General features: G+C 36.0%; 1 protein-coding gene across 3 annotated transcripts in view; it reads right to left on the reverse strand.

The window, feature by feature from the left end:
• Nucleotides 1–241: 241 nt before the first annotated feature.
• GPATCH2 (G-patch domain containing 2) overlaps nt 242–25,257 on the reverse strand; it is a 128,449-nt gene continuing 103,433 nt past the window's right edge. For all 3 annotated transcript variants that reach the window (XM_075147095.1, XM_075147093.1, XM_075147094.1), the window contains 2 exons: nt 16,638–16,720; nt 242–3,964 (listed from right to left, as the gene is read on the reverse strand). In XM_075147095.1, coding sequence (XP_075003196.1) covers nt 3,952–3,964; nt 16,638–16,720 — 96 coding nt within the window. In that variant the 3' untranslated portion in view covers nt 242–3,951. The remainder of the gene's footprint in view (nt 3,965–16,637; nt 16,721–25,257) is intronic.

Genomic DNA, 25,257 nt, shown 5'->3' on the forward strand with positions numbered 1-25,257 from the left:
GATATTGTGGTGTAACCTTTTCAGCTGATAATAATAACTTAGAAAAGAAGTACTAGTAAAAAGGTACATATAATACTATACGTAGTATAATAGCTTTAGCATAATATGCATCTGCTTGCTACAAGATATTAGCAACCTTAATTACATTTTCAGAAACACCATGTTTTTGTGCTCACCTGTGTAATAACAATATTGAATAGGGCAGTTTAAAGAAAAGAACATACAAAACCCATGAAGAACGGACTCTATTTATTTTATTTCATCTTGCATTTGTATTATTAAAGCAAAGCGTTCTATACATATTATTTAGCTGTCGACTGCCATTCTACACCCATTATTGACCTAATTGCAGAAAGACAAATGCAGGGACAAATTTGTTAAAATGAGCATATTGATAATGCTTCTCTGACTTCAACAAATATTTATTTAAAAATAAGATACTGCTCATGGGTTTCTTTTATTAACAATTAATGGCTCAATTCACAGAACTTTGAGACACCACGGAACATGTAGGAAAACGCAATGCTGGTAATACATAATGGCTCTTCTCTTCACTAAACATTCTGCACAGGCAGAATATTATGGTAACAGCTGGGCTACTGATTAATCAAACACCTAAATGGAAAGAACCTGGTGAGTGATGGAAGGTAACTTTTAGATACAAGATGATCCCATATTTATTTATGTAGGCAAAAAACCTTCAGTGTCACAGCCAGTAGGAATTATTATCTGAAAATACTTGTATATGTATTTTAAAATTATGTGAGCCAGCTTTATAGCAGGTATCATAGTATGATTGCAAGTTAGGTATGGGAAAGACCTAAAGAAAAAAAAAAACAAGTACTCTGACTTATTTCAAAGCCAACTAACATTGCAACGCCTAAAAAAGAAAAAAAGTACAATGCATTTTTGTTTTGTTTCTTAACACTAGTTTTAACTGTGCAAAATCACACTACTGGAATATCTTTAAAACCACTCCTGCGAGATGTGGAAAACCAGAAATGAACGATAGTGTAAGTCACAATAGGAATTTTACTGCAACATAAAAATATCTCAAAAGACTACACTAAAATATTTTAAGAAATCACTTTGTTCTTCAGCTTCTAACAGATAAAGTTGACTGTCAGCTGTGGCGTCTATGAGAATACCTGCTGGAAAACAGACAAGGTGTATCTATCTCTATATCAAAATCAATTTGACTAGTCTTAATGTCTAATAGTTTCTCACTAACAGACTGATTTAAAACAAAAAGTTGTAAGATTTCCAATCCAAGACTAAATAGTTCTTCCATTATGGTTGTTTACTAGGTTGGCTGCTTCACTAGCATCTGTATGAATGGATGAATAAGGAGCTGAATGGGCTAAAGAGGTTTTCCCTCAACATGTATCCATTATTCTCCTCTTATCTTTTTAAAAGAGGAAACATTTTCAAGTACTTTTGGAGCTGCAGACTGATTTCTTGAGGAACTACTGCTACGGTAAATTGTACAGAAATACTTCAAACGAGTTTTATATGTGCCATACTTAGAATTTCCAGCCCAAGATATGTAGGTGTTGTAACCAAAGGACAACAATGGAATTTTAACAGAGAATGAATATTCCTTTAGAGTTGTGCAAATAGAGCTAGATCAACCAGGACATAAAGATTCACGTTCACAATTCACACGTTGAAAATTATTTTAAGGAATTTTTGATTGTGGTGTACAATAAAAAGAGGTCTTTAGAATTCACTTGCTCTCAGTAGCACACTGCATTGAAAGAATGGGAGCATGTCATATAAAGTCATTATTGTGAATAATACTTATACAAATGGGCACCTCTGCTAGCTGCAGAATTTCAGGCTCTCAGCCCTTTGCAGTTATGTGGCCCTGAAATTCTTTGGATATGGAATGTATTTAATTCAGTTTAGTTGTGCAAGAGATATTTGAAGTGGCGAACTCACATTATGCTATGCTCCAAAACCTTCCAATAAAAAGTATGTGTTGATTATAAATCCCAAGTCTGTTTAAAATTTGTTATCATTTCAAAAAGCAAAACCACACAATCATATCAAGTATTTAAACAGCAATAAATAGTTCTTCTGAAACTCAGAGAACACGTGCATTCAGCTATCATTAAAAACGTTATCAGGTACTAACCTTTTACTCTACACTATGTGTATGGTGAAACAATGTTCCCAAACCGACAGCTCATAGTGGAAAGCACGAACATTTCTTTTAAGCAAGTTCAATGCTATAATGCTGCTGTTACTTCTTCTCCTAGTATTATTTTTCCAGAAAAATGGGTGAAGTTGAGAGAAAAAGAAAAGTAATTAAAACACTTCTTAAAATTCATCACTCTATTTCACAGTCACATGAAGGAAGCTGTGCTCTTTTTATTCTAAGGAAATATCTTTGCAAGCATCTGGAAGTAAGTATTTTTCTCTGCAGTTTGGGCGCAGAGGAAGGGAGAGATCCTCCTCTTGGGAAAAAAAAAAAAAGACTGGAGAATCAATTCCCTCTGCAGTCAGGGTAAATATTGCCAGCCACTACAGGGATGGGCGGGGGGGGCAGGATTTTCTCCTTAGTCCATCTGAACAACAGTTTCCTTCAGCCCTATCATTTAATTTTAAAGTGGAATTTGTTTTATACTGAAGACCAGTAAGTACCCTAGGAGCCTGATTGGTTGGTCCTTAATGAAATTGCTTCTGCTGACATTAGATACATTAGGATACTGATTAAAACACTTAATGATCCCTCTTGATTTTAAATTGCTAGCTTAGATTTGCGAGATGCCATCAAAGTATCTTTTTCCTTCCTTTCCTCCACCTAATCCTGCTTCTCCTTGCCTTTTTCCTGTTCATGATCCTTAAAAGTTGTGGCTCATTGGCACCAGCACGATCACAAACCAAATGATAACACGATGTTGAACACTGCACTGTTTAAAATATGCCAAAACCCAGAATATAAACACTGAAAGACAGTCATCTTTAAAATACAATTTCCTGGTTCAAAGTTCAAACTATTCTTAAATGTGGAAACACTGAGGATTATTAATATAAAGGGAAATCCAAAGTCAGAATAAACTTTAACTTTTTGAAATGTTTGCTGAAAAAAGATAACCCTGTAAATGTAAAAACAAGTATAAAAGCTTTACTTTTGAGCTTGAATGTGGAAAACAGTGATACATTGCCAGATAATGGTGTTGGAATGGCATTCCTATGACAACAAAGCCATTTTTCATGCTCTTATACCAAATTGCATATCATATCACCTTCCAGTGGGAAACGTATATCTTACGGGCGCAATAACAGCTTAACCTCAAATATTGTTAAACATAGAAATACCATGTTTGGAAATTTTGCCTGAAAAGGGGGAAAATACAATAGCTGTAAAAAGTTCCATTTTCCTTGACAAATCTTATCAAGACTCTCGAGATGAAATTATACTTACAAAAAAAAATTTGCGTATATACTAAAACCTGCTGTGTTAGAAGCTTTTATGAAAAAAAGTGAATATACTGAATTTTATGCTTAATACAAACTTTAAGACCACAGAAAATAAAAAAGTAGAAGTTTTTGTACATTTTAGCACCATTATAAAGTTAGACTTGAATGCCGGTTCTGTCACTGTGGCTGTACCTTGCAGCTGGTGTGGCTACTGTGAAGCACATTGACTTCAGTGATCTTTGAGAGAAGAATAACTGGATTTGCCTATCACAACAAATAAGATAAGTTTGTGATTTTTTTTCTTGTTTTTTGTCTTTTAAAATTAATTTTGAGCTTTATTTTTATCGGGCAGCCAGAGTGCATTTCTGTCAGCTAAATCCAAGTCCGAGTCCTTTTGGTCTCTGGATGGCTCGTATGGGCTCTGCTATCCCTTTGCCGTCTGGTCCAAGGCCCGTGCCGGGGGTCCAGCCCATGCTCTGAAGCATTCTGTTTCCAATGTTGTTTTCTGGGATTGGTTGGGTGTTTTCACCTACAAACCCTGAGATTAAAGAAACACACAGCATTAATCAGCACTGCCTGCCATGTGGAGAAGAGCAGGATAATCTCCCTTAAAGCTTTAAACCTTCTTATTCTCCTAATTCATCTAATAGGTTGCTAGAACAGGCTGTCTTTGCACGTGTTGACCTCCTCACTGCATATGATTCTAAATAATACAGTCTTACGCTTTGCTTTATTTTTAATGTTTTTAAAGACTCACTCAGTTTTTAAGTATGGCAAATATTGTCACAGATCTTTTATATTCCAATACAGTGGATTCTACATCAGTCTCAAAGAACGTGCACCACCTGCACAAATCTACCAATACATCAGCAAGATTACCTGAATTTCTTGTCCTATAGAGTTACAGTTACTAAGCCAAGGCACATCATAGTATCAAGACCATCTTTCCATTCTTAGCAATATTTGTCAATGCTTAAGATCTTTTTCAACAAAACACAATAAATAATTTCTGATTAAACAATTACAGCTGCTATTGAAAATAGTAGACAAGTGGTCTACTATTCTGAAATTCAGCTCTATCTTTACTCAGTTTCTTTTTTACTGAACATTGTAAGAGAAATTTGATACATCCAAGTTTACTTTTTGTATTTTCAATGCCATTAAGTGTTGTTTGCACTTTTCTCTCCATACCATCGAGATCCCTGAGAAAAGCTGCACACATACTGCAGAAAAGATCGTCAGGATTGCAAGTGTTAATATAACAGATTCTTTTTTTTAATAACAGATTCTTTTTTTCATGAATGCATCATAAAAAAAAAGAGAATGCCAAGTAACAGAGGTGGTTTTTTTCCCTCATCAACCAAACTCCTCAAGCTAGACTTTGGAGATGATGCATGGATAAGCCTTCCCATATATAACTGTCTTGCATGAGGGATACAAATGATATTTCAAGAATCTGCAAGTAAAACTTATGGAATTATACCATACAAGCAATTTTAAAAAGGGCTGAAGTTTTTGAACTAACACAAGCAGTTGCATGCAGGCAGCTGGATTTTGTTTTCAGCTTTGCTCAACATCTCCCTTCCCCCTGGCAACAGCACAAAAAAAAACCCACTACGTGCCCAGCTTCAAATATTATCTGTTTAACTCTCTACCTACTCTAACCTACTATTTTTTGAAAAATACTGTAGAAGGCGACTATGGTTTTGTGTTTTTGGAGACTACAATCTCTTCAATTAAGAATTTACCATTGACAAGCAACTGGCTCATCATTATATTAACTTACTAAACAGTAACACAAGAGAAGTTGAGCATGGACTTCTGAAAAGCCTCATTTAACACACACACACACACACACATACACACACTGCAAAGCCCCACAGTGGAAACTGCATACGCAGACAGAAGTTCAAAATGAGAGGTGCACATTAAAAACCTCATGGTGACTGTGATGATGAATTTACAGTACTCCAGCATTACCCACTACAGATCTGTTCATATTCAGTAAAATGCTGGCTACATAAAAGGTAGACAGCTTCCTAGCATCTCTGTTCCTGAGTCAAAGAAAAAGGGAAATGCATTGAGAGCAGGCATCCTTTGATACTGGTTTGAAGCTATGCTTAATGCTAGGCTTAAAATAAAGGCTTTTAAGTCAGCAGCCTCCAGTCCCCGAGAGGGTTCCTCTTGAACTGACCAGCACAAAATTCAACGTCCAAGACTTCCTTTCTTTTCGGGCCCCCACAGGCAGAGGCAATTTTCATACAGACGAGTCCCTGACACTGCCTGGCATACACAACACAGGCTTTGCAACCTTCTTAGTTATACTTTCTAGCTCAAAAAAAGGGAAAGAAAAAAGGCTACTGTTCAACAAAAGTTCTGGTAAACCTTGCAGGTACAATCCTGGAAGTGTGTTTTGGTCCACTTTTCACAACAAGAGATGGTAAGAAAGGGAGCATTGTTCCAATGAATGTCTGTGGAACAATTAAGGGGGAAACTTAAAAGGGAAGAAAGATCCAACAGATCCACCAAACAGGAAAGAGCAAGGTTAAGAGTATATTTCAAGACCTCTAAGAATTGGAAACATTAAACCATTCATAATACTGCTTAGGCAAAGACAGTAATGCTGCTGGAATGGTATGCAAGGCATAGCCGGAGACAACATAAACAGCTTTTTTGTTAGTCTATTTGGGGGAAAAACCCACAGACCTTTTCCTGTAACAGATGTACCTTTCTATATGAATTTCAATTCTGAGGACAGCCAGAGCAACCTCACAAAAAAGATATACGAAAGAACAATCTGTACCCTGATGTGTTATCTAATAAACTGATGCTTCTATTTTTGATATTTTTTGAAGTAGCTCAATGTTTTTTTTTCTGTGACTGACAGGATAATTGGAATACTTTTTGTTTAAAGACATATAAGTACTTCTAGAACGTATGACATAACTATTTTTTCCCCCACTGTACATCTCCTGTTAGAAGACTGAAACCTCCCCTGCAGATTTCTGTTTTATTCTTACACGTCACCAGATTAAAAAAAAAAAAGAGCAGAAACCACCATAAACTTGGCTTCACAACCCACTTTTGGGCAAACAATAAAACAACATACACTGTCCAAAGGATAATGTGTTTGGAGGCTTTGTACTGCAGCAAGAATAAGGCAAAACCAAAAAACTACCCAACTTTCCGATATTACTAAGTGACTAATTACTCCTTCTTGCAAATGAGGTGAATATGGATAGCTTTTATTTTAATTGTGAAAAATATTTAATATATGCAGGCCATTCTTTTGCAGCATAGTCAGTTTTTAAATAAATACTATCTATATGTCTTTGATATTCCTGCAATTTTCACCTGTCATTTGAAAAATTTATCTGTAATGCAACATATATTTTACTTGAATCAGAAGAATATGGATAGTGGTATTGCCCTCTTCCTCCATTCCACGATCAATCAGCAATCAGAAAAAAAAAATTAGCATTGCTGATTGACTGCATGACAGGAGAGAGCTCTTAAAAATCATGCTGCACTGTGTGCTATTCCCCTGATCCCCATTCCTGTACTTTGGGATATATTTTCTAATTAAAAGCAATAATTGTCCTTGCAATATTCACCTTCGAGTTCAGTTTTTAATTCATGCCTATGGCACTTCTTGGACTAGCCAGTAGGGCCTCCTAGGGAGAATGGTCCAAGCATATTGGCCTTGAAAACGGCTGTGCTACCTCTGGGACATGTTCAGTCTTGACCCACCCAGGAGCAAGAGCAAAAGCAACCCATTGCGCTGTCCCAGAAAAAATAACTATGCAAAATCAGATTAAGAAAAAAAGCGGAGATACATTTTTCTAAGTTTATTGCTGTATGAGGCTTTGTGGGGCTCCAGGAGTTACGAGGAAGTCTCTGTACTAACGATTTGTAGGAATCTCCTGTGCAGAGCCTTTTCTTTCTACAGACTGAAAATGTTTTCAGCAACCATAACAACTGGGTTCCTGATCTACCAGACGAGTAGTCTGCATACAGAAGTGGCTGCCATTACAAAAGTGAGGAGCAAACACCGAGGAACAGAAACTTGTTTGAAACTGTAAAACACCCTCACTTATGTTCCTTCTCTTGGCAATAGTGCCAACTGAAACAAAAAGGCCAATCCTCAAACCTTTGTGTATATGAATAGACACACTTCAAGGTCTACACATATTATATGTATGACCTTACATACACAGAATATGGAAACTATGAGTAGGAAGAGGCAAAACTGGGAAGGGGGGAAACAAAAAACTCATCACATTTGTTTAATTTCGGTATGATATTTATGATGGCATTAAAGGCAGGTTTCAATGAAAAATAAAGGTATGTAATTTTTTCTTAACAGCTGTCGAGACAGGTATGTCCTGGTTAAACGGTACACTAGCATTCAGTGCCATAGCCTTGATTTTACAGTGATTGCCATGAATTAATTTAATTCCATCTGTAAGCTAAAATCAGATCAGAGGTCTAATGCTGCTGCAGGCTCCACATCTGTTTAATCATTTTTGGATATGACAGCTTGCAAAAGTTCAGGTTTTAAATTTGGTTCATATTGAAGAAACAACGTTACGCCGGTGTACAACATCTTCAGCAGGAAACAAATGAGCCCATGCACAGTTTTGATCTGGAAGATCCATTTTATTTGCAAAATGTTTCTAAAAAATATTAAAAGCTCACCAACTAAGTTATCATTTATTTTAGAATAATAAAGGAACTGTGACCCCATAAACCACTACTGTGACAATATTTATTTGTATGGTCCAATTGCTGGATAAGACTAACATCAAGTATGTTTGGTTTACATTGGAGTGAATAAAATCAGAATACAACTAAGTTCAATCTCTTAAATAACCCTTATTTAAGAAAATATTGGGGTTTTGGTGGTTGTTGAGGGTGTTTTTTTTTTTTCTTCTCCCAGTTGTAAGAAACAAATGAAGGCAGCATATTAAAGTCATTTCATCTCTGGCCACCGAACTATTTTTGATGTTAAGAAAACGAGTTTTTAAACAGTTCTGAGAAAATGACACTGTACATAAATATAGTCTTGGCCTTTCATCTTTCTTTTATATGATTAAGACTTATGAGCAGAACAGCAATGCCTTTGCAGAGCATACCACAACTATTATTTCCTCTTCTATCACTCCCAGCAGCCTTAAATCCTTTAAATCCTTTCCTAGAAGGATCTCTTTTTGCTTGGGTAATTTTTGCAATACATGGCCTGCTAACCCTTACCCCCTACCCTGGATCTCACTTATGTCTATCACAGCAGAGTCAGTCTTTCTACCTCAAATCTTCCAAGGAGCATTGTGGATGGTAATTCACTTGCGTAATTGGCTCAAGAGATGAAAATCTTGTATCTGCCTCTCTTAGCCACTAATCTATCCAGCTGACTGCAAGCCTAATTGGCAGCTTGTTTAGTAATTTGGCTCCTAAAGTGTTGTATTGATATTGGATAAACAGCCAATGGAAGGAGAAACGATACATGCTGCTTCACTTTAAAAGCTAGTGCACTTTCCCCCTCATTTTCTGAATGCATTTAATATTCCATCTATTTTTTTTCTGTTCTGACTCCTCACTAGACAGATAAGCTCAGAACAGCAGGGACTGATCCTGATACACAGGACAATTTTACACGGAATGTAATCAGAATAATACATTGCTGTAGTGTATCTTTTTATGCCAGCTCTCTCTAACTAGCAAAATGGGAATCAGACTGCCTAGATGTTTATATTCTCAAACTGTTTTGGATAATTGTGCAGTCAGCATCACGAGCGTAGCCAACAGCCATACCGTGATTTTTAAAATCAGTACCTGCAGTGGTTTTCAAAATTCAGTATACTGTATGGCTGTATATCTAAAAAAAACCTGTTATGAAAATGCCATACTATTTAGCTATTGCATTTTTATACCAGACTTTTATATATCCTTCACACCGAGCAATCTAAGACTGTGTCTAAAGAATAACCTTAGAATGGTTATAGTTCAGGTGAGTCTGCTTGCACTGTATTTTATTCTAGCTAAGCAGAAAGATAAAAATAGCAGAGAGGACAGAGCCATAACTTCAGCAGGTGTTGGAAACATATTTATCCAGCATCCACAGCAGAGTTTTGTTAATGTCTGCACTGCCATAGTTTCATTCCTACTGCCCCATTGCAAGGGGTATTCAAGAAATTGTCACGTAATTGTGGCATGAGTAAATGCATTCTTTCTTGCAGCACAGACCCTAGATTTAAATCCATTTTCAACCCCCCCAAATACATTTAAACATAAATCCACACATTGATGAAAATTGAGACACTGAACTTTAGGTTCAAATGGTCATCCAGTACCATAGATTGCTTGGAACTGGATTTGCAGGTGCTCTTCTCCTTCCATGCTTTATTGGACTACACTGTGTGTAAAGTGTAACTTCTCGCCCATTCAGTCTTTACTACTACTAAAATTGGCTGGGAAGAGTTGGAATTGTTAGATTCCCATTTATCCCTCTGTAAGGGGAATCTCTTGAATACCGAAGACGGTCTTTTCACTTGGGTCCAATGGGGGTCAGTTTTACGCCTTGTCTACGCTGACAGAAACTCTGTCACTGGATGGCATTTTGGAAGAAGCGTTCTCACCACGGACCATTCCAAATTTCTGCTGAAACCCGTCAAAACTCAGCAAAATTGCTCCCTTCTGATAAGCATTCCCTGATTTTTACAAAAAGATTTGTAACCTTACACTGAAATCCACAGGATTTAAATCACATTAATACTCTCAGGAGTACGGACAGCGCGGTTATTGTTAATTTCAGTAGAAAGATTGAGGATTAAACTGATATTAGGACTATGCACATTACGGTAGCTCTGTCTGACTCTAACCCAAGTTGGGATGGATTGCCAGGATACTGGAGGTGAAGTCCCACTTCTATTGCCTATTCTGTGCCTATGGTTGGAGTGGTTGGAGTATTACCTACTGTCAAATTATTTTAATTTAAAAATGAAGATTGATTCATTAGAACTAGGCAAATACATCTGCATATTGTTTATTATGGGCTAAATAACCATTTGCCTATTTATTTACATAAAAAATGCTCACCGTGATCCCTCTATCAGTAATGAAGGCATCAGAACGTAAAACTTAAGTTATTACATTAGCATTGGTAGTGTCAATCTATAGGTTGAAAAGTAAACTTCACTTACAATCAAAAAAATCAAAAATTCCTCTCATTGTAGTAGAAATCAAAAGCAAAAATTTTCTTCATGAAATCCAGACTGTAACAGGTATCTATGACAGCTTTTGTCAGAAACTTTTCCACCAATCGCAAAGATTTTATAGAAAGACAGAAAACAGAAATCCAAACTTGCCTGCACTGGAAACCTGATCAATGAATTTTATATTCTCACATTATGAAAATGTTTTCTCATATCTTAAACAGTTATTTTTATTCCTCTGAAGTAGCAAAAACCTTCTGCATAAAGCTATCAGGGTTATGCATAGGCCTCCTTCCTTATCCAAAAAGTAAATTACATGCTAACAAACCTTTAGAAGAAGTGATTTTTGCATGATCTATAGCAGGGCCTATTTGCAGCAGTGCTCCCTATTCCCTCGGGAGAAAGAAAAACTAGTCACCATCAACTGAGAGGTTGTTGTGGAGAGGTAGGATAAGAAGTTATATTGACCAGGGGAAAACTACATGTATTTCCTCCTTGCACATTTTATCTCCCAAACCTTCTCTGGTTAACAAAAGTCCTTTGGTAGTATCAACCTAAAGCAGACTGGCAGAAATATCAGGCACTGCTTTTATTGGTTGAGTTCTAGAAAAACTGCACAATGTACATCAGCCCATCTGAAAAAGGTGATGGTTCTAACAACCTGCATCTAAAATGGAGGCAGCTCCTCTCTGTGGGGAACCACTTTATTATGGAACCTGGTGGAGAATGAGCAGAACTTGCAGAGCACATAACCAACATGGACGATGAGTCTCCCTGCCGACACTTCTCAGTTTCATGGAAAGCTATTCCTCAAGCGTACAACTGTCTAATGAGACATACCTTTGGAACTTGAAAAAAACCCCTGATTTAGCCTTTTTTGAGCAGAAATTTCTTATATACTAAGGATGCTGTCATTGGTGATATTCTCTGTTAAGCTGGTTTGTGATTCTTGAAAGTGAAGTCCAAAAAATCCATAGAATCATAGAATATCTCAAGTTGGAAGGGACTCATAAGGATCAACGAGTCCAACTCACAATGGAGGCAATTTGAATGCTTTCCACAACCAGAAAGAAACAGCTACCTTAGGAAAGACTCCCAGAGTAATTTGGGGAATTATTTTTGAACCTTCCACATTTCAGAAGACAACAGCATTTAGAAAAGACAGGTACAGTCTTCCATCAACCTGAAGGTTTCTTCTTGACTTTACATTGGCTGTGCGTACAGCCTGAAGAATATTGTCTTCTTCTCTAGATCACAAGAAATCCATCAGCAAATTCTCAGTATAAGCTTGGTTCTTGTTGCATTGTGGATCTTTTTTTCTGAAATTTGTTACTGCACCCCCCTGTTACTCTGGTGTTTATATGTAAGGGGCCCCACCTGAACCAATGACCTCAAGCTCAACATGAAAAGTCTGCTCTGAAGGGACAGCAGTTTCCAGTACTGGATGGCACTCTGCGATCTTTTAATTTTTGAACATATTTAGTGAGACAGTACAGTAGGAGAAAAAAAGAAACAGAAAGGAGTCCCTAAAATTTAATCTGCTGCAGAAACCAACCAACCAAAGAGTATCCATAGGCCAGAGAATCAAGCAGATACGCTGTGTATGCCAGAAAGGACTTTGGTAGACTAAGGATAAGAAATGGCACAACGCAATACGGGAGAGTGTTCACAACACATGCCAATGTTGTATCGTCCTGTGAAAAGGGATTGCTGTCTATGGAGTTGTACATGTAGTAGATAGAAAAGCAGTGAATCAAGCTACTATGAAAGTAGGCATACAACAGTTTGTCTAGAGTTTTGGAAATTTCAGTTCATCCAAGTACACAAAAGTCTGCCCTTTCTCTGCAACTATCTCACTAAGTTGACCTTCACCACAAACTTAGCCTCAGCCACCTCTGTTATCACAGTGTAATCACAATCTTTTTCAAATCATCATTTTGGTACTGCAGATATTCAGGTCTGATTTTTAATCACTGACATATTAAGCATCAGCAAAATAGTTTGCTTAGCTGTTCCGTTGGCAATTTTTTAAAAGGAATGAAAACATGTACCCTTTTGATTACCTTGTTAAAGTGAGTCATGATGGCATTATAGCAGTGCTCAGTATTTCTGCTGTAATTAAGAATCTGTCATATTTTTCATTAAAACACATTCTTTAAAATGAGACTTTTAACTTGGTCATTTCAATCAGTACCAGCCTGAAGTGTAGTATGCAACATGCCAACTAGATAAAGAAAATGACACCTGAAATTTGCTTTTGCAAAATGTAAGTATTTAAAGTGCCCATAACATGCACAATAATTTACATATTTTATATGCACATTCTCTGTATTTTAACTACAAAATAGCTTTCTCTTTTTAAAATTAGTTTTTGCAGGTTTTCACCACTGCTCCAAACTGTAAACCATGGTATGTTAACATTGGAGCAAAAAGATTGTTTTCAAACAGAAATAAATGGCTATTTACAAGGCATACAGGTAAAATTTAACTTTTTTGGTTCTGAATCAAACTTTCTACATTCTGTAAATTAAGTTATTAGCATCGTGCAGATGTGAAGCAGAATTTGATGTTTTCCAACATTTAAGATTTAGAGGTTTTTTATTAAAAAAAAAAAAAGAAAAAGAAAAAGAATCTAAAAGGTCATGGGGATTTAACAGGAGCTGATTGAGGAAAAAAGCTTGTACAGAAGAAGACAGAGTCAATAGGAAAGGAACCTGGGTAAACGCATATTCAGTGTATGAACATGGCGTCTAAAATTCTGTAGCATCTACTGGTTTGATATGAGACTTAAAATAGGCAATCTAAGACTGAAATTCTGAAATTACTGTAAACATTCCCAATGCATGTGTTTCAAGTAGTAACATACTTTGCAGAGAATGTCCTTTCTCTTGCCACATTCTTTTTTTTTGTTTTTGTTTTGTTGTTGTTGTTGTTTTGTTATTATCTTCGTTAATACTGGACCCAGTTTTGGTAGGGCTATTTCCATGATAATGTATTAGTTTGTCTAAAAGGTTTTTATACAAACTTGAGGGCACTGTATCGCTGCAATGAAATATGTCAGTGTCATATGAAATAGCTCTGTCACTCAGGTAGTCAGGGAGGGCATAAAGTCTTTGAGAATGACCTGGTCCCAAATCTGACTAGAATCACTGAAATAATATTGGCTTCATGGAAGAAGCTGTGCAAAAAACATAGGTGTTTATAATGTACAACAACTAATTCTTAAAAGAAATCATAGGAATTAAACAATTTTTACTAGTATCTTTTTTTAGTTGATTAATTAATTAACTATCTAGGTTCAGTAACACACAGATGGGGCTATATCAAGCATCCACAAATCAGAAAATTTATCTTAGTAAAAAAGGTAGAATAGGACACTCCCGTCTCGGAACTGTCAGCTCCTAACAATTCATACGTGTATTATCTCCCATTTTCTTCATTGCTTTTCAACACAGCTTTTCTTCACCTTTACAAATGACATTTTTGAAACTATAAAATGCTCTGTGCTGCTCAAACTTTCTTGCTTCAATAGTTTCTCATTGCTGTACAAGTAAATCTACATCCTTTGTTACTAATATACACAAACCTATTGGTATGTGACTTTGACTCCAGGCTGAGAACAGGCTATAAATTTAGAAATCAATATCTAACTCTATCAATATTCATTTTACTTTTTCAATACAAAATACAAAGGTGAAAGAGCAGTAAATAAGCTGGAGTACTGAAATAAATTGGGTGTTCTTGTCACAATTAATAAATGTTTAACCAATAACACTGCTTGCTACAGAAGTCTATGGCTTTGTAAGGTGCCTGAAAGTAGCAGGTGCTACCCTTGTGAGACTCAAAACCAGAGAACATATTTTGATACTTCATTAGGACCACCAGTCATTCTCCTTAGTACTACTGAACCTAAACATGACCATTTTCAACACCGTGCAGAGTGCTACAAGAATTAATTCACCAATGTAATTTATTCAAAAAAATGCAGACAAGAATTTTGAAAATACTTTTTTCAATGGATTGGCTCATAGTAGGTGAAACTTTGCAGCACATATAGCTCAAGAAAATGTTTGCAGTTAATGACTCATTTACAGACAGCGTTTTGGGTTTCACTATGATGTTAAACATGGACAATTATCAGCAAAATGCTTCTCTTCATTTCCAACTTCTGTTCATGTAAACATACAACTTCTGTCCTTTCTTTTGTTCAAGAAAAAAGTTTACAAGTTCTTCTACATAAAACCTAGTCCTTCTGTTCCTTTATCTTAGCTAACTAAAACTACTGAAAGGAGAATAATCAAATAGTGATCTTTCATTTGAATCCAAATTTCCAAATGTATTTCCATTGTAAGAGGAAACCCTGTTTCTTTCATAAAATGGTATGAATACTGACAAAGACAAACAAACAAGTCCTGTGATGGATAAACAATAATTTAGCTGTGGGAAGGTTAGCCTTTGAGAAAACTGTAATAATTTATAAAGTGTTATACATTATCTACACACATGTAAAAGTTTACTCAAAGTTTACCCAAGTTTCTATTTGCTTAAAAATTTACAATGATGAAATGCAGAAAAAAAGCTTTTATAAGACCACATAAAAAAATTCTCAATCCTCCTGCCCAGAACAAAATTGAAAAGATTACCTTGAACTTGAAGAGAAAAAACCCCACACATTAGTTAAAAGGTACCTCATATGATACCTTTCTCCACCATTATTCTCTGTTGCTCTCCATGTAAGGGCAAATTTTGGGGGCAAAAACTGTGAATATATAGATATATAACATTGAATGATCACATAATATATTTGCCTTAGTATCAAAATATTGGCTTTGCAAAGTTATGCAGAGAAGCCAGCTTGTAAAATAAAAGACTGAACGCTGAAAGCCCAAGGTAAAATGAATAATAAAATGAATTTCATGATACTTCATACCCTCTCAGTACAAAATGACATCCTCTAGTACTTGAAAGTTGTGAAGTGAAAATCACCTTGTAGAAATAATTGTATTATTCTCTCTTCAGCCATTAAGTATTTTTCTTTCTCACTTCACATATGTTCAGAGTCTTAGAAGCTGACCCATACATTCTCTTTTTCCATACTGCTGCCACTAAGGTGCTTTAACAACATTTTTAATATTATTCTTGGTCTGTTTCTGCCACTGAGGTTTGAAACAAGGAAGTTTCAGGAGGAGGAATTCAGTTGGAATACAAATATTAGGCTTCTCTAAAGACACCTATTTAGAATATATTTGAAGAACTGTATGTGTTGCATATGTTGCTATAATAATTGATATATGACTAGGACATGCAATCCAGATTTCCATAATAGCAATATATAAAAAGCCTCACACAGGCACACACACACAATCTAATCCTTCCAGTATGCATGTATATAACTAATACAACAAACTGATGAGAGTCCTATAAATCACTGCTAAGTATTGAAAAAGTCATTTCACAGCTGTGACATCAGCAAAATGCATCCAATGGTTGTGACCTCGCATCTGTAAAAATCTTTCAGAAATGTGCTTGCAAGTGCTTCCTATTTAATCTACAGCGCTGATTTTAAAACTGTGTTTCACAGACTTATCTCCACATTTTCAATTGTTTGCCCAAGAATTCACATCCTATCTTTATTTTGCGGGATATTTATGGTATTCATATGCATTCCTCACATACCTCATGTCTTCTACCTTGTAATGCTTGAACAGACATAAGCGGTAATCTTTACTGTCTATGATTCTCAGTATATGAAAAAAGATTTATCCTCTTTAAAGAAGTGCCATGCTACAAAGAACTAGAAATTGGAAATGTTTGAGGGAGAATTAAGAGAGCCTATTTATTTCTTAATCTCTATTAATAAATAAGGAGAGCACATATATCTGAAGTTATATGGAAAGTTACTGAATTTATCAAGCATTTCCCCAGGTCACTGACCTACCGCTTTGTATTTAAAGATTTAACATCTTGTGTTTTGTGTTCTGTCCCAGGGAAATTGGTTACCTGTGGGTCCCGGCAGGGGAGCAGCTTTCCTTCTCCGTTTGATGTCTCCCATGCACAATGATCCTAAATGTACACTGGTTTGCCTGCAAGTAATTATAGGAGAAAACTATTAACAAAGGAAGAAAACCGCCACATAAATACACAGCTTGTATAATCTGAACCTATATCAAAACATTCTCAACCAAGATGAAGCTGCACAGTCAAGCCACCAATCTTGTTTATATCGAAGCTTAATTATGTTTGTTGACAAGCGCTCAGTATCTAAATGCAGCATCATAAATTGTAACTGGAATGAATAATATAAAGGGAATGCTTTTTAATTTTCAAAACTGGCAATCTTTCTAGCTCAACATAAAACAAAAACACTGTTGCTCCTGACAGGAAAATAGCTAAGATTAATTATCTAAAGAGATCACAATACTGTTGGTAGGTTATCAATTGGCTAGTAATGCCTGACTGTCAGAATAACATTTATTACATGAAAAGTATTATCAATTTTTTTTAAGGTTAGATGAAGAATGAATGAGAAAACATGAAAGAGTAAACTCTTCCAAGGTACATGAAAAAAATTGTTGCACACCAATTTGTCCTCTTCTAATTCACTGGCAAGTTGTGCAAATGATAACATGGAAGCACAGTATCTGGTGCACTCATTAAACTATTATGAGCTTACACTTGGGAGACTGGAAAATTGGTGGAGCTGCAGAGAATGGCAAACAAGCAAATCCTATTGCATTAAAGCCAGCTATTAGAAGTCAGATGCCACAGAAAAAGGTAAATTTGGCATTTCCAAATATTGAATTTTGGAATATAATCTTAAAGGACAATTACAGTTATTATTTTTCTTAAAGTAACGTACAGTGCCTGTAGAATGGAATATATGTAGCCGGCATTTTTTGGAAAGAACTAGAACAGAAGGGGGGGGGGGAAAGTAATTTCTAAACTCCACAATTTTAATTTGTGTCCATAAATGTTACTGAGAACTGTGATTCTTACCACAGTACTGTAGTGAATTTTGCTAAAATTACAAGCTGAGAATTGCATCTGATAGTCTACTGTAGCATAGTAACACTCTCACTCACAGGATCTGGTTTCAGTGTGGATATATGACTTATCCTTTACTGCATTTATTAACTTTTTAAAGCTGTGCTGCTTCTAAATGAATAACAAATGGTCATATAATGTTAAGAGACCTCAGATTTGCTCAATAATGTAAGAGTGACAACAACGCCTTGATAAAAAAGATGAAAATGTACAATCCTCTACATACTTTTAAAAAGATACAGTAAATTAACAAGTACTACAGTGCTTTTATTTAAATAGTAAAATATTCCAAGAAATTTGTTTCACACAGAAGTGCACTGTAGCTTCACCTAGTGAACCCCTATTTCACACTCATTTAATTCTCTTTGTTTTAAAACAGACGTTTTCTTTGCAATTCTTCTAGGTTGAAATTGCGTCCTATTTTAACATCCAGAAACTGAACACAATTGAACTAGTATATTAACACAGTGATAAATTTCAGTTCTAAATTTAGAAAGACATCAGGAAGTGTAACCCTTTCATAATTGATTGTACAATAAAGAAAATTAATATTTAAATGCAATATGGGAAAACAATAATTAATTAAATAATAATAATAAAAAAATAATAATAAATAATAATTAAAATAATATTTAAGAGATGTATATAACCTTGATATTAAACACGCAGAATAAGTCGTGTGGTAAATTATATGTTAAACAGTGTGCAACCCTCAGTTTTCTCTTCCGAATGAAAAAGGGAGAAAGTCGCCAGGAATACAAGTAGGATGAAAGATAAAAATTAATAAAGTCAGGCAATTGAACCTGAAGACCTGAGCCACAGCAGTAACAGCTAGCAGCATTTGAGTTATTTTACCCAGAATTGATTATCTGTTACACTACATTGAGATATCTAGATTATTGATCTGTAAGATTATGGTCCCGGGGTCTCCCCACTTTTCCTCCAGGCACACCGAATGGAGTTGCAACAAATAACACTAAGTAAGGACTACTTTGTTATTGTTGTCACCCTTCATGTAGAACACAGCAGTTACTTTTTAATTTAAAATCAATGAACGTCTGAAAGGCAGCCTTGTTCCTTCAGCATAAATGAATCATTCGCCTTTGCCGAGCACAACCACCCGATCGCCAGCCAAGGTGAGAGTGGGTATTTCTTTGTTGTCACTGAAAATTCTGTAGGCCACAAATACATAACAATATGCTAGAGCACCAATTAAGCTTTGTCAAACCTGGTTTTATGGCCACTACCATCAAACATTATGCTAACTTGCAATTCTAAAGCGGCATTTACTTTCACCAGGTCTTAACATTTCATATGCACTGTCAACGTAGATCACAGCAAAACAAAAAGCTTTTTTTTTTTTTATTTTTTTCAAGAGGAACAGACAAGAACTATCACTGCTCTGGAACTGGCAGGTTAGACAAAATGAAGTATTATTCTGAAGCTGCACAGTACGTTTTGAAATGCTTGTAATGGGGGCATTACAAAGTAGGGAGAACTCTGACCCTCAGTCAGGCTAAGTTCAGCATTATGTTTCTTACCATTAAATCAGAAGAGTGCGGATTACAGAAGGGAAGAAAGCTATTTGCCTGACTTCTCCCTACTTACCCCTAGCTTCCTTCCAGCTATCATTTATAAATAGTGCTCTGGAGGGAAGCTAGGCATTTTATTAGGGAAAAAATAAAACTTGTTAAGACCACCTTGCCTGAAAACTTGGCTTTTGACGTGCTGGTGACAGGGACTGGAGCAAGCAGTGTCAAATGGAATAATTTTTAAGGAAAGACAACAGGAACTTGTCGCCTCATTGTATGCATTTACAAATAGAGGCTTTTCAGAGTATTAGGCCTAGTTAAAGCTGCCCTCTGGATAAAAAGTGTTCCCAAGCAGCCTCAGACAAGCTTGGGAGACAAACAGATGTGACTATGGTCCCTGGCGTTTGGCAAGAACACTCACTGTCAATAAGAAAAATATGAGCATGGACAGGGCATCAGCTGCACCACGGCCGAGCGGGCCTGCAAGTGTCATAGCAGCGGCAAAGTTGTGGCAGAGGGAAATAAGAGGGCTGCAAAAGCCAGGCTGGTGTGAACTTACACTAGCATGCCAAGAATTTTTGTTGTTGTTGTTGTTGTTGTGTCATGCCTCAGTGCATTAAACGAAAACACTGGAAAAGCCACTGTCAATTTTTATTCACCTCGCATCTTGCTCACTGCGTTTAGATTCTCCATTCTACGTGCTAAATAAGAGCCTCAAGAATGAAGACAGACTGCGAAAGGCAGTAACAACAAAAAAGCTATTGAAATAATAAATAATAAACACAATAAAAAGTAGTTTTGATACAGCAAATACTTTTATAGAAGCAATGACACGTAAAGCAATTCACGACATGTAAAGCAATTCACAAGCATCTATGCATTCTTGTGACAAACATTCACTCAGAAATTTTGTTATCTACTTCTTAAATAGCAGCAGTCTCCCTACCATTTCTTTCTTCAAGGTAATTGCCCTTACTATGGTAATATGACTAGAATTGTCTCTTTCAACTCCCCAAACATTTCTATCCATGCCTACACAAGACAACCTCTTTTTCTGTAATTTTCATAGCTCAATAAGCAAATATTTTTGATGAGTGCCTTTTCTGCGTTTACACACGTTCACCTCTCCAAGACATTTGTAACAGGCTATGTCAGATCTTTATCTACTCTGACCTTTCCAGTCAATGGACCATTTGGTTACATTCCCCAAATAAACGTCTGTTCTATGGGGGAACCTACAGCTGCACTGCTTTAACTGCAATCCTTCTGAGCAACTGAGCACACAACGTGGCTCATAACTCTTTCACTAATAGTTACCACCTTTGCTGCTATCGAAGTTAGAAGTTCACTGGTCCAACTCACTGAGAAGGATAATACAATATAAACTGGGTAGGACAGCAGATACTCCTGAACACGAGTTCTATCTCTCTGGTTTATTACAGGACTCTGCAATTACTTTCATCCCATGTGTAAAAAAAAAAAAACCCAAAACCGAAAAACCCAAACAACCCCCCCAATCAAAATGCAAAACAAGCCCTCTCCCCAAAATTAAAAAACCCTATTCAAATTCAGCAATTGTTCCACAGTCTCTTCAGAAAGACACAATGAAGACAGTGTTGTATAGCAGGTAGCTTCATATGCATTAGCACAATGGCCTAAACTAGCAAGACTGTCACCTCATGTGGGGAACTCCCGGTTCTAGTTTATTAAATACAAAATGTTTGCATATTTATTTTGTATGTCTCATTGTAACAGCATGTCTGTTGATCACTTTATTCTGTCTGCTGTTAGCAGCTGTCACTTTCCTTGCAAGCTGCAATGCTTTATTTGATATCAGCGCAGTTGCTTTTGTTGGTGCACTGTAATTGTGCCAACGGTTACAACATTATTGAAGGCAAACTTAATTTTGTCCCTTAGTATATTTACTGTCAAACCATTTACCGGACAATACTACGACATTGCTAAGATTACTTGTAAGTAACAGAGGTGATGGTTATATGTTCTGCTTGTATCAAAAATGCATAAAAGTACTGATTACTAACAAAGGCAGATGTGGGAGAGTGTGTATTTTTTGTTTAACAGTATTTATTAAATATCTGTACTCTAACTTGGAAAAATCCTATGCTGCATACTATTATGATGCAATAAAGTTTTCAGGAAGCCTGGTTTCTATACCACAATTAGATGAATCGGTAATGATCAATACTTGCGTACCCATTATATTCCAATTAACGTCTCTCTCACCGAAGGAACACATCCACAGTGAATAGTGACACACCGTTCTGCCACAGTATCAATGCATTCCTGCAGATGGCTGTAGAACTCTGCAAGTTTATCACCACTGAATGCTTCAGCTAATGTAGAGGTTTGATAAAAGTTTGTAAGTGAACTTCTTTCACAAGAGATTACAATAAGGCAAGAGTTGACTGATTTGCATTTTAGAAGGCACTTGAGAGAATTATTTTGAAGGGGAAATTTAATTGACACTGTCAGTCCTCAGTCTTAAAATATAGATACAAAATAGATATGAATATGGATATGATTGAAGAGAGAATGCAGTGAGGACCACAACTCATTTTGAGCTTGAAATGACTGGACAATTTCTTATAAACTGAAGTTGAGTAGGGAGTGTGTGAAGCAATGCTCGCAGCAGCAGTTAAAAATGAAAAAAACGGAACTCTCAATTGCGTAACAAAGAAGTAAGACAATAAAATGATTAAAAAAAATGGGATGTGTGGAATAGGTCAACTTTATAAAATCGAAGAATAATCTGAGCAAACCTCCCATTATTTACACAAAAATATCACATAAATGGTTTTCATATCCTTACACAGAATGGACCTGTAGTACAGATTATCTCAATTCTTGCATGGCTTAAAATGCAGACGTTGCTGTATCTGGTGGCCAATGGAACTGCATCCATTAGCACTGCTTAAGTAAGAGAGTTTGGATGAACTTTAAGTCTTACTGTACCTTCCTAAATCTCCACAAATGGCAGACAATGGCTTCAAGAGCGTCCGAGTCCATGGAACAGTTTATGATCAGTTTAGAGGTAAACACGATTAAAAACCTGTTTTACATATATTTCTAAATGTCCAATGACACTATTAGCTAAAATTCTATACAAAATTCTACACCTCCATTTGACTGAGTCTCCAGAAGTATGGACTTAATCAAAAGGTATTACGTCAAATACACATACTAGGCAATTGATGCTGTAAATTTGGGAAGACTATTCTGTATTATCTGGGTAAAACCAATACTTCTAATCTTTGCCTCTGGCATGTATCTCAATATAACCACGGAAAAGGTGCATGATGATTTCATAATATTACACTGAAATATGCAAGGCATGTTTCTTTTTGAGAAAAAATAGATGAAAACCAATGGCTAAGGAATTTTATAAAGAAAGATTTCCTCTTTCCCTTGTAGCACACAGCTTGCCAAAACATGGACTCAGCCACTGGTCTCCATCTGAACGCCCAGAAAAGAGTAACATATGCAGTCACGTATGTGCCCCATGGACAATTAGAGAGGGATGGCTCATTGTCCATTCTGAAGAAGGTAGCTACATTCTTTTGCTCTCTAAAATAATGCTAGTGCTTGTGCACTTCCAGTAGATGCACCGGACACTACTTTGAGGTCAATGTTTCTGGGGAGTAGATGAAGACATATAAGAGAACAAAACAGTTGCTTTAACAATGAAGATTTGGACTCTACATCTTAATATTATGGTACAGGGCAATCTTGAGAAACAATCCAGTAACGTTTTATTAAGAACATTTGAGATAAACCTCACTCAGTACAAATTTACCTGACTTTAGGTCAAATCAATGCCTGAAATCTATTTTGTTATTTGTCACAGAAAAATGTCACATGCATGTGTGCCTGGTGACAATCTAGGCAGTCAGTGTACTAAATGCCCAACGCTCACCACAGTCTACACCAAAGCTACTGTGACAGCTGCATTCCTGGTGGACAGTTTCTCACTTGAGCCTTTTTTCCAGAAAAAAATACTTTTGATAACAGGACACTGAGGTTGTACGCTCAGGTTGTACATAAGGTCTACCTTTACTTCTACCAAATCCTCTCAGTGAATTAGAAGAATTTCACAGCTTTTATGGAACCCGCAAGAGCAGCATTGATAAAATGCAGTATCAGGAGACAGATTCCTGGAAACCAGAAACTTAAAAATCTTGTTTTATAGTTTGCTTGATTTTGTTTTTAATATGTGAAATAATTCACAAATTCATACATTGCTCATGCTAACTTTCTGGAGGTGTAGGAAGAACCATCTCCACCCCTCCCAACACCAGAGTGTTGACAGTGTTGAAAGGATTTCTCTGCAGTACTGCTGCAAGTTAGTCTTGTCTACAAAACTCATTAAAAGTCTTTACAGAAACTTTTCATTCAGTGCTAAAGAACCGGCAATATAATAATGAAATACAATGCATATTAAGCATATATATTAATTTTTAATGCTTATGAAAATGAATATGTATTTCTTCTTGGTATCACTTTTCTCAGATACCATTCAGGTGAAATGTTCCACACTGATTCCTCCACATCCTTTACAAACAGTAAAGCTTTTCTTCAGACTTGTCTAAAGAATGACATCATCTATACAACAGATTGCTTCATCTGCCTCCACAAGTGCAAAAACCATTACATTAACCACAAGCGCTATGCACTTTATTTGCCTTTTATTAAATCTTAAACAGATGTGATAAAACCATGCAACTCTATCAAACTCCTTTCATACTACGCCAATCTGTTCACAACATAACTTTAAACATAAGGGTGACACACCTGTATTATTGAAAGTCCTAGTGCAATCCTATTATGAGAAGAACACAGTCTTCCCCTGGCCCCATCAGATTATCTCATCACCTAATACTATATCCTAATATGTTCCTTTCTGTTATCTTTTTCAGCACTTTTAAGTGTCATTCAGACACAGAAGTAGTCCAAAATTTACCTGAACTCTACAAATCTACACATTCCACACTGGCATCATTTTAGCAAACACAATGGAAAATAAAAACTTACATCACTACATATGTTTTGACACCCAATCTCAAGTCACTTATGTATTTCATTTGCGAATTGAGCCTCTCAAAAAAAATTCTGTAGCAGAGGCCTACTGCCCTCAGAAAGGATAATGCACCGTTTTTTCTTGTTTCTAATTAGTAATTTAAGCATATGTTCAGCATTTAACTCTAAATGTTTGCCTTTTCCCCAAGCTCTAAGACAGCTGTCCAAGATGTGAATGCCAGAAAACATTTAAATATCAACATCTGTTGAATTATGTTAATTTAGTGTAATATAATTGGGCATGAGTTGGAATTGATCAAAAGTATATGAATTACACAAAGGCAAATCCAAACTAATATCTTGGTGTACAAACAAGTCACCAAGGAACACTGAGGGAATAAAACCAAAAAATTCACTTCTGTTAAAAATTAAATAGCTAAAACCTACAGTTTTCTTCAACAAATGACATGATCCACATTTTCAAGAAAGGAAATTAATATTTATACTCATTCAGAATATAAATTTTATATTCATTCAGAATATTTCCAAATATTTTTGACAGCAAGATTTTTTTTTGTCAAGCAACACTTGATAAAAATGAATAATGCTTATATGTGCGTAATGGTGAAATGTAGTTAGAAAATAGGTTGCAGTAATGGAATACCATCTTGTTACAGGACAATATTGTTTCAAAAATTCTAAAGCGAACATTCTTTTGTTCCTTCTTCATCTTGCAACAACATTGTTGATATCCAAAAGACAGGGGCCCTGATCCAGCTCTGAAGTGATTTGGAAAATATCTTTATCACTTGAGCAATAACTATGGGTTTGAACAGATACTTCCACAGAAGGATTCGATAGCTTACTCAGCTACACTATTTCTTCCAGATATTTCTGGACACATATTGGTTTACTAAGTATGATATTCACTAAATAAAGTCAGTGCAGGACAAATCTATTTTGTTGAAAAGACTTTAAAAAATACGTCCTACTATATAATTCTGGGTTAC

The sequence above is a fragment of the Calonectris borealis genome, chromosome 3 (genome assembly GCF_964195595.1).
Source record: "Calonectris borealis chromosome 3, bCalBor7.hap1.2, whole genome shotgun sequence".
NCBI classification, from domain to species: Eukaryota; Metazoa; Chordata; class Aves; order Procellariiformes; family Procellariidae; genus Calonectris; species Calonectris borealis.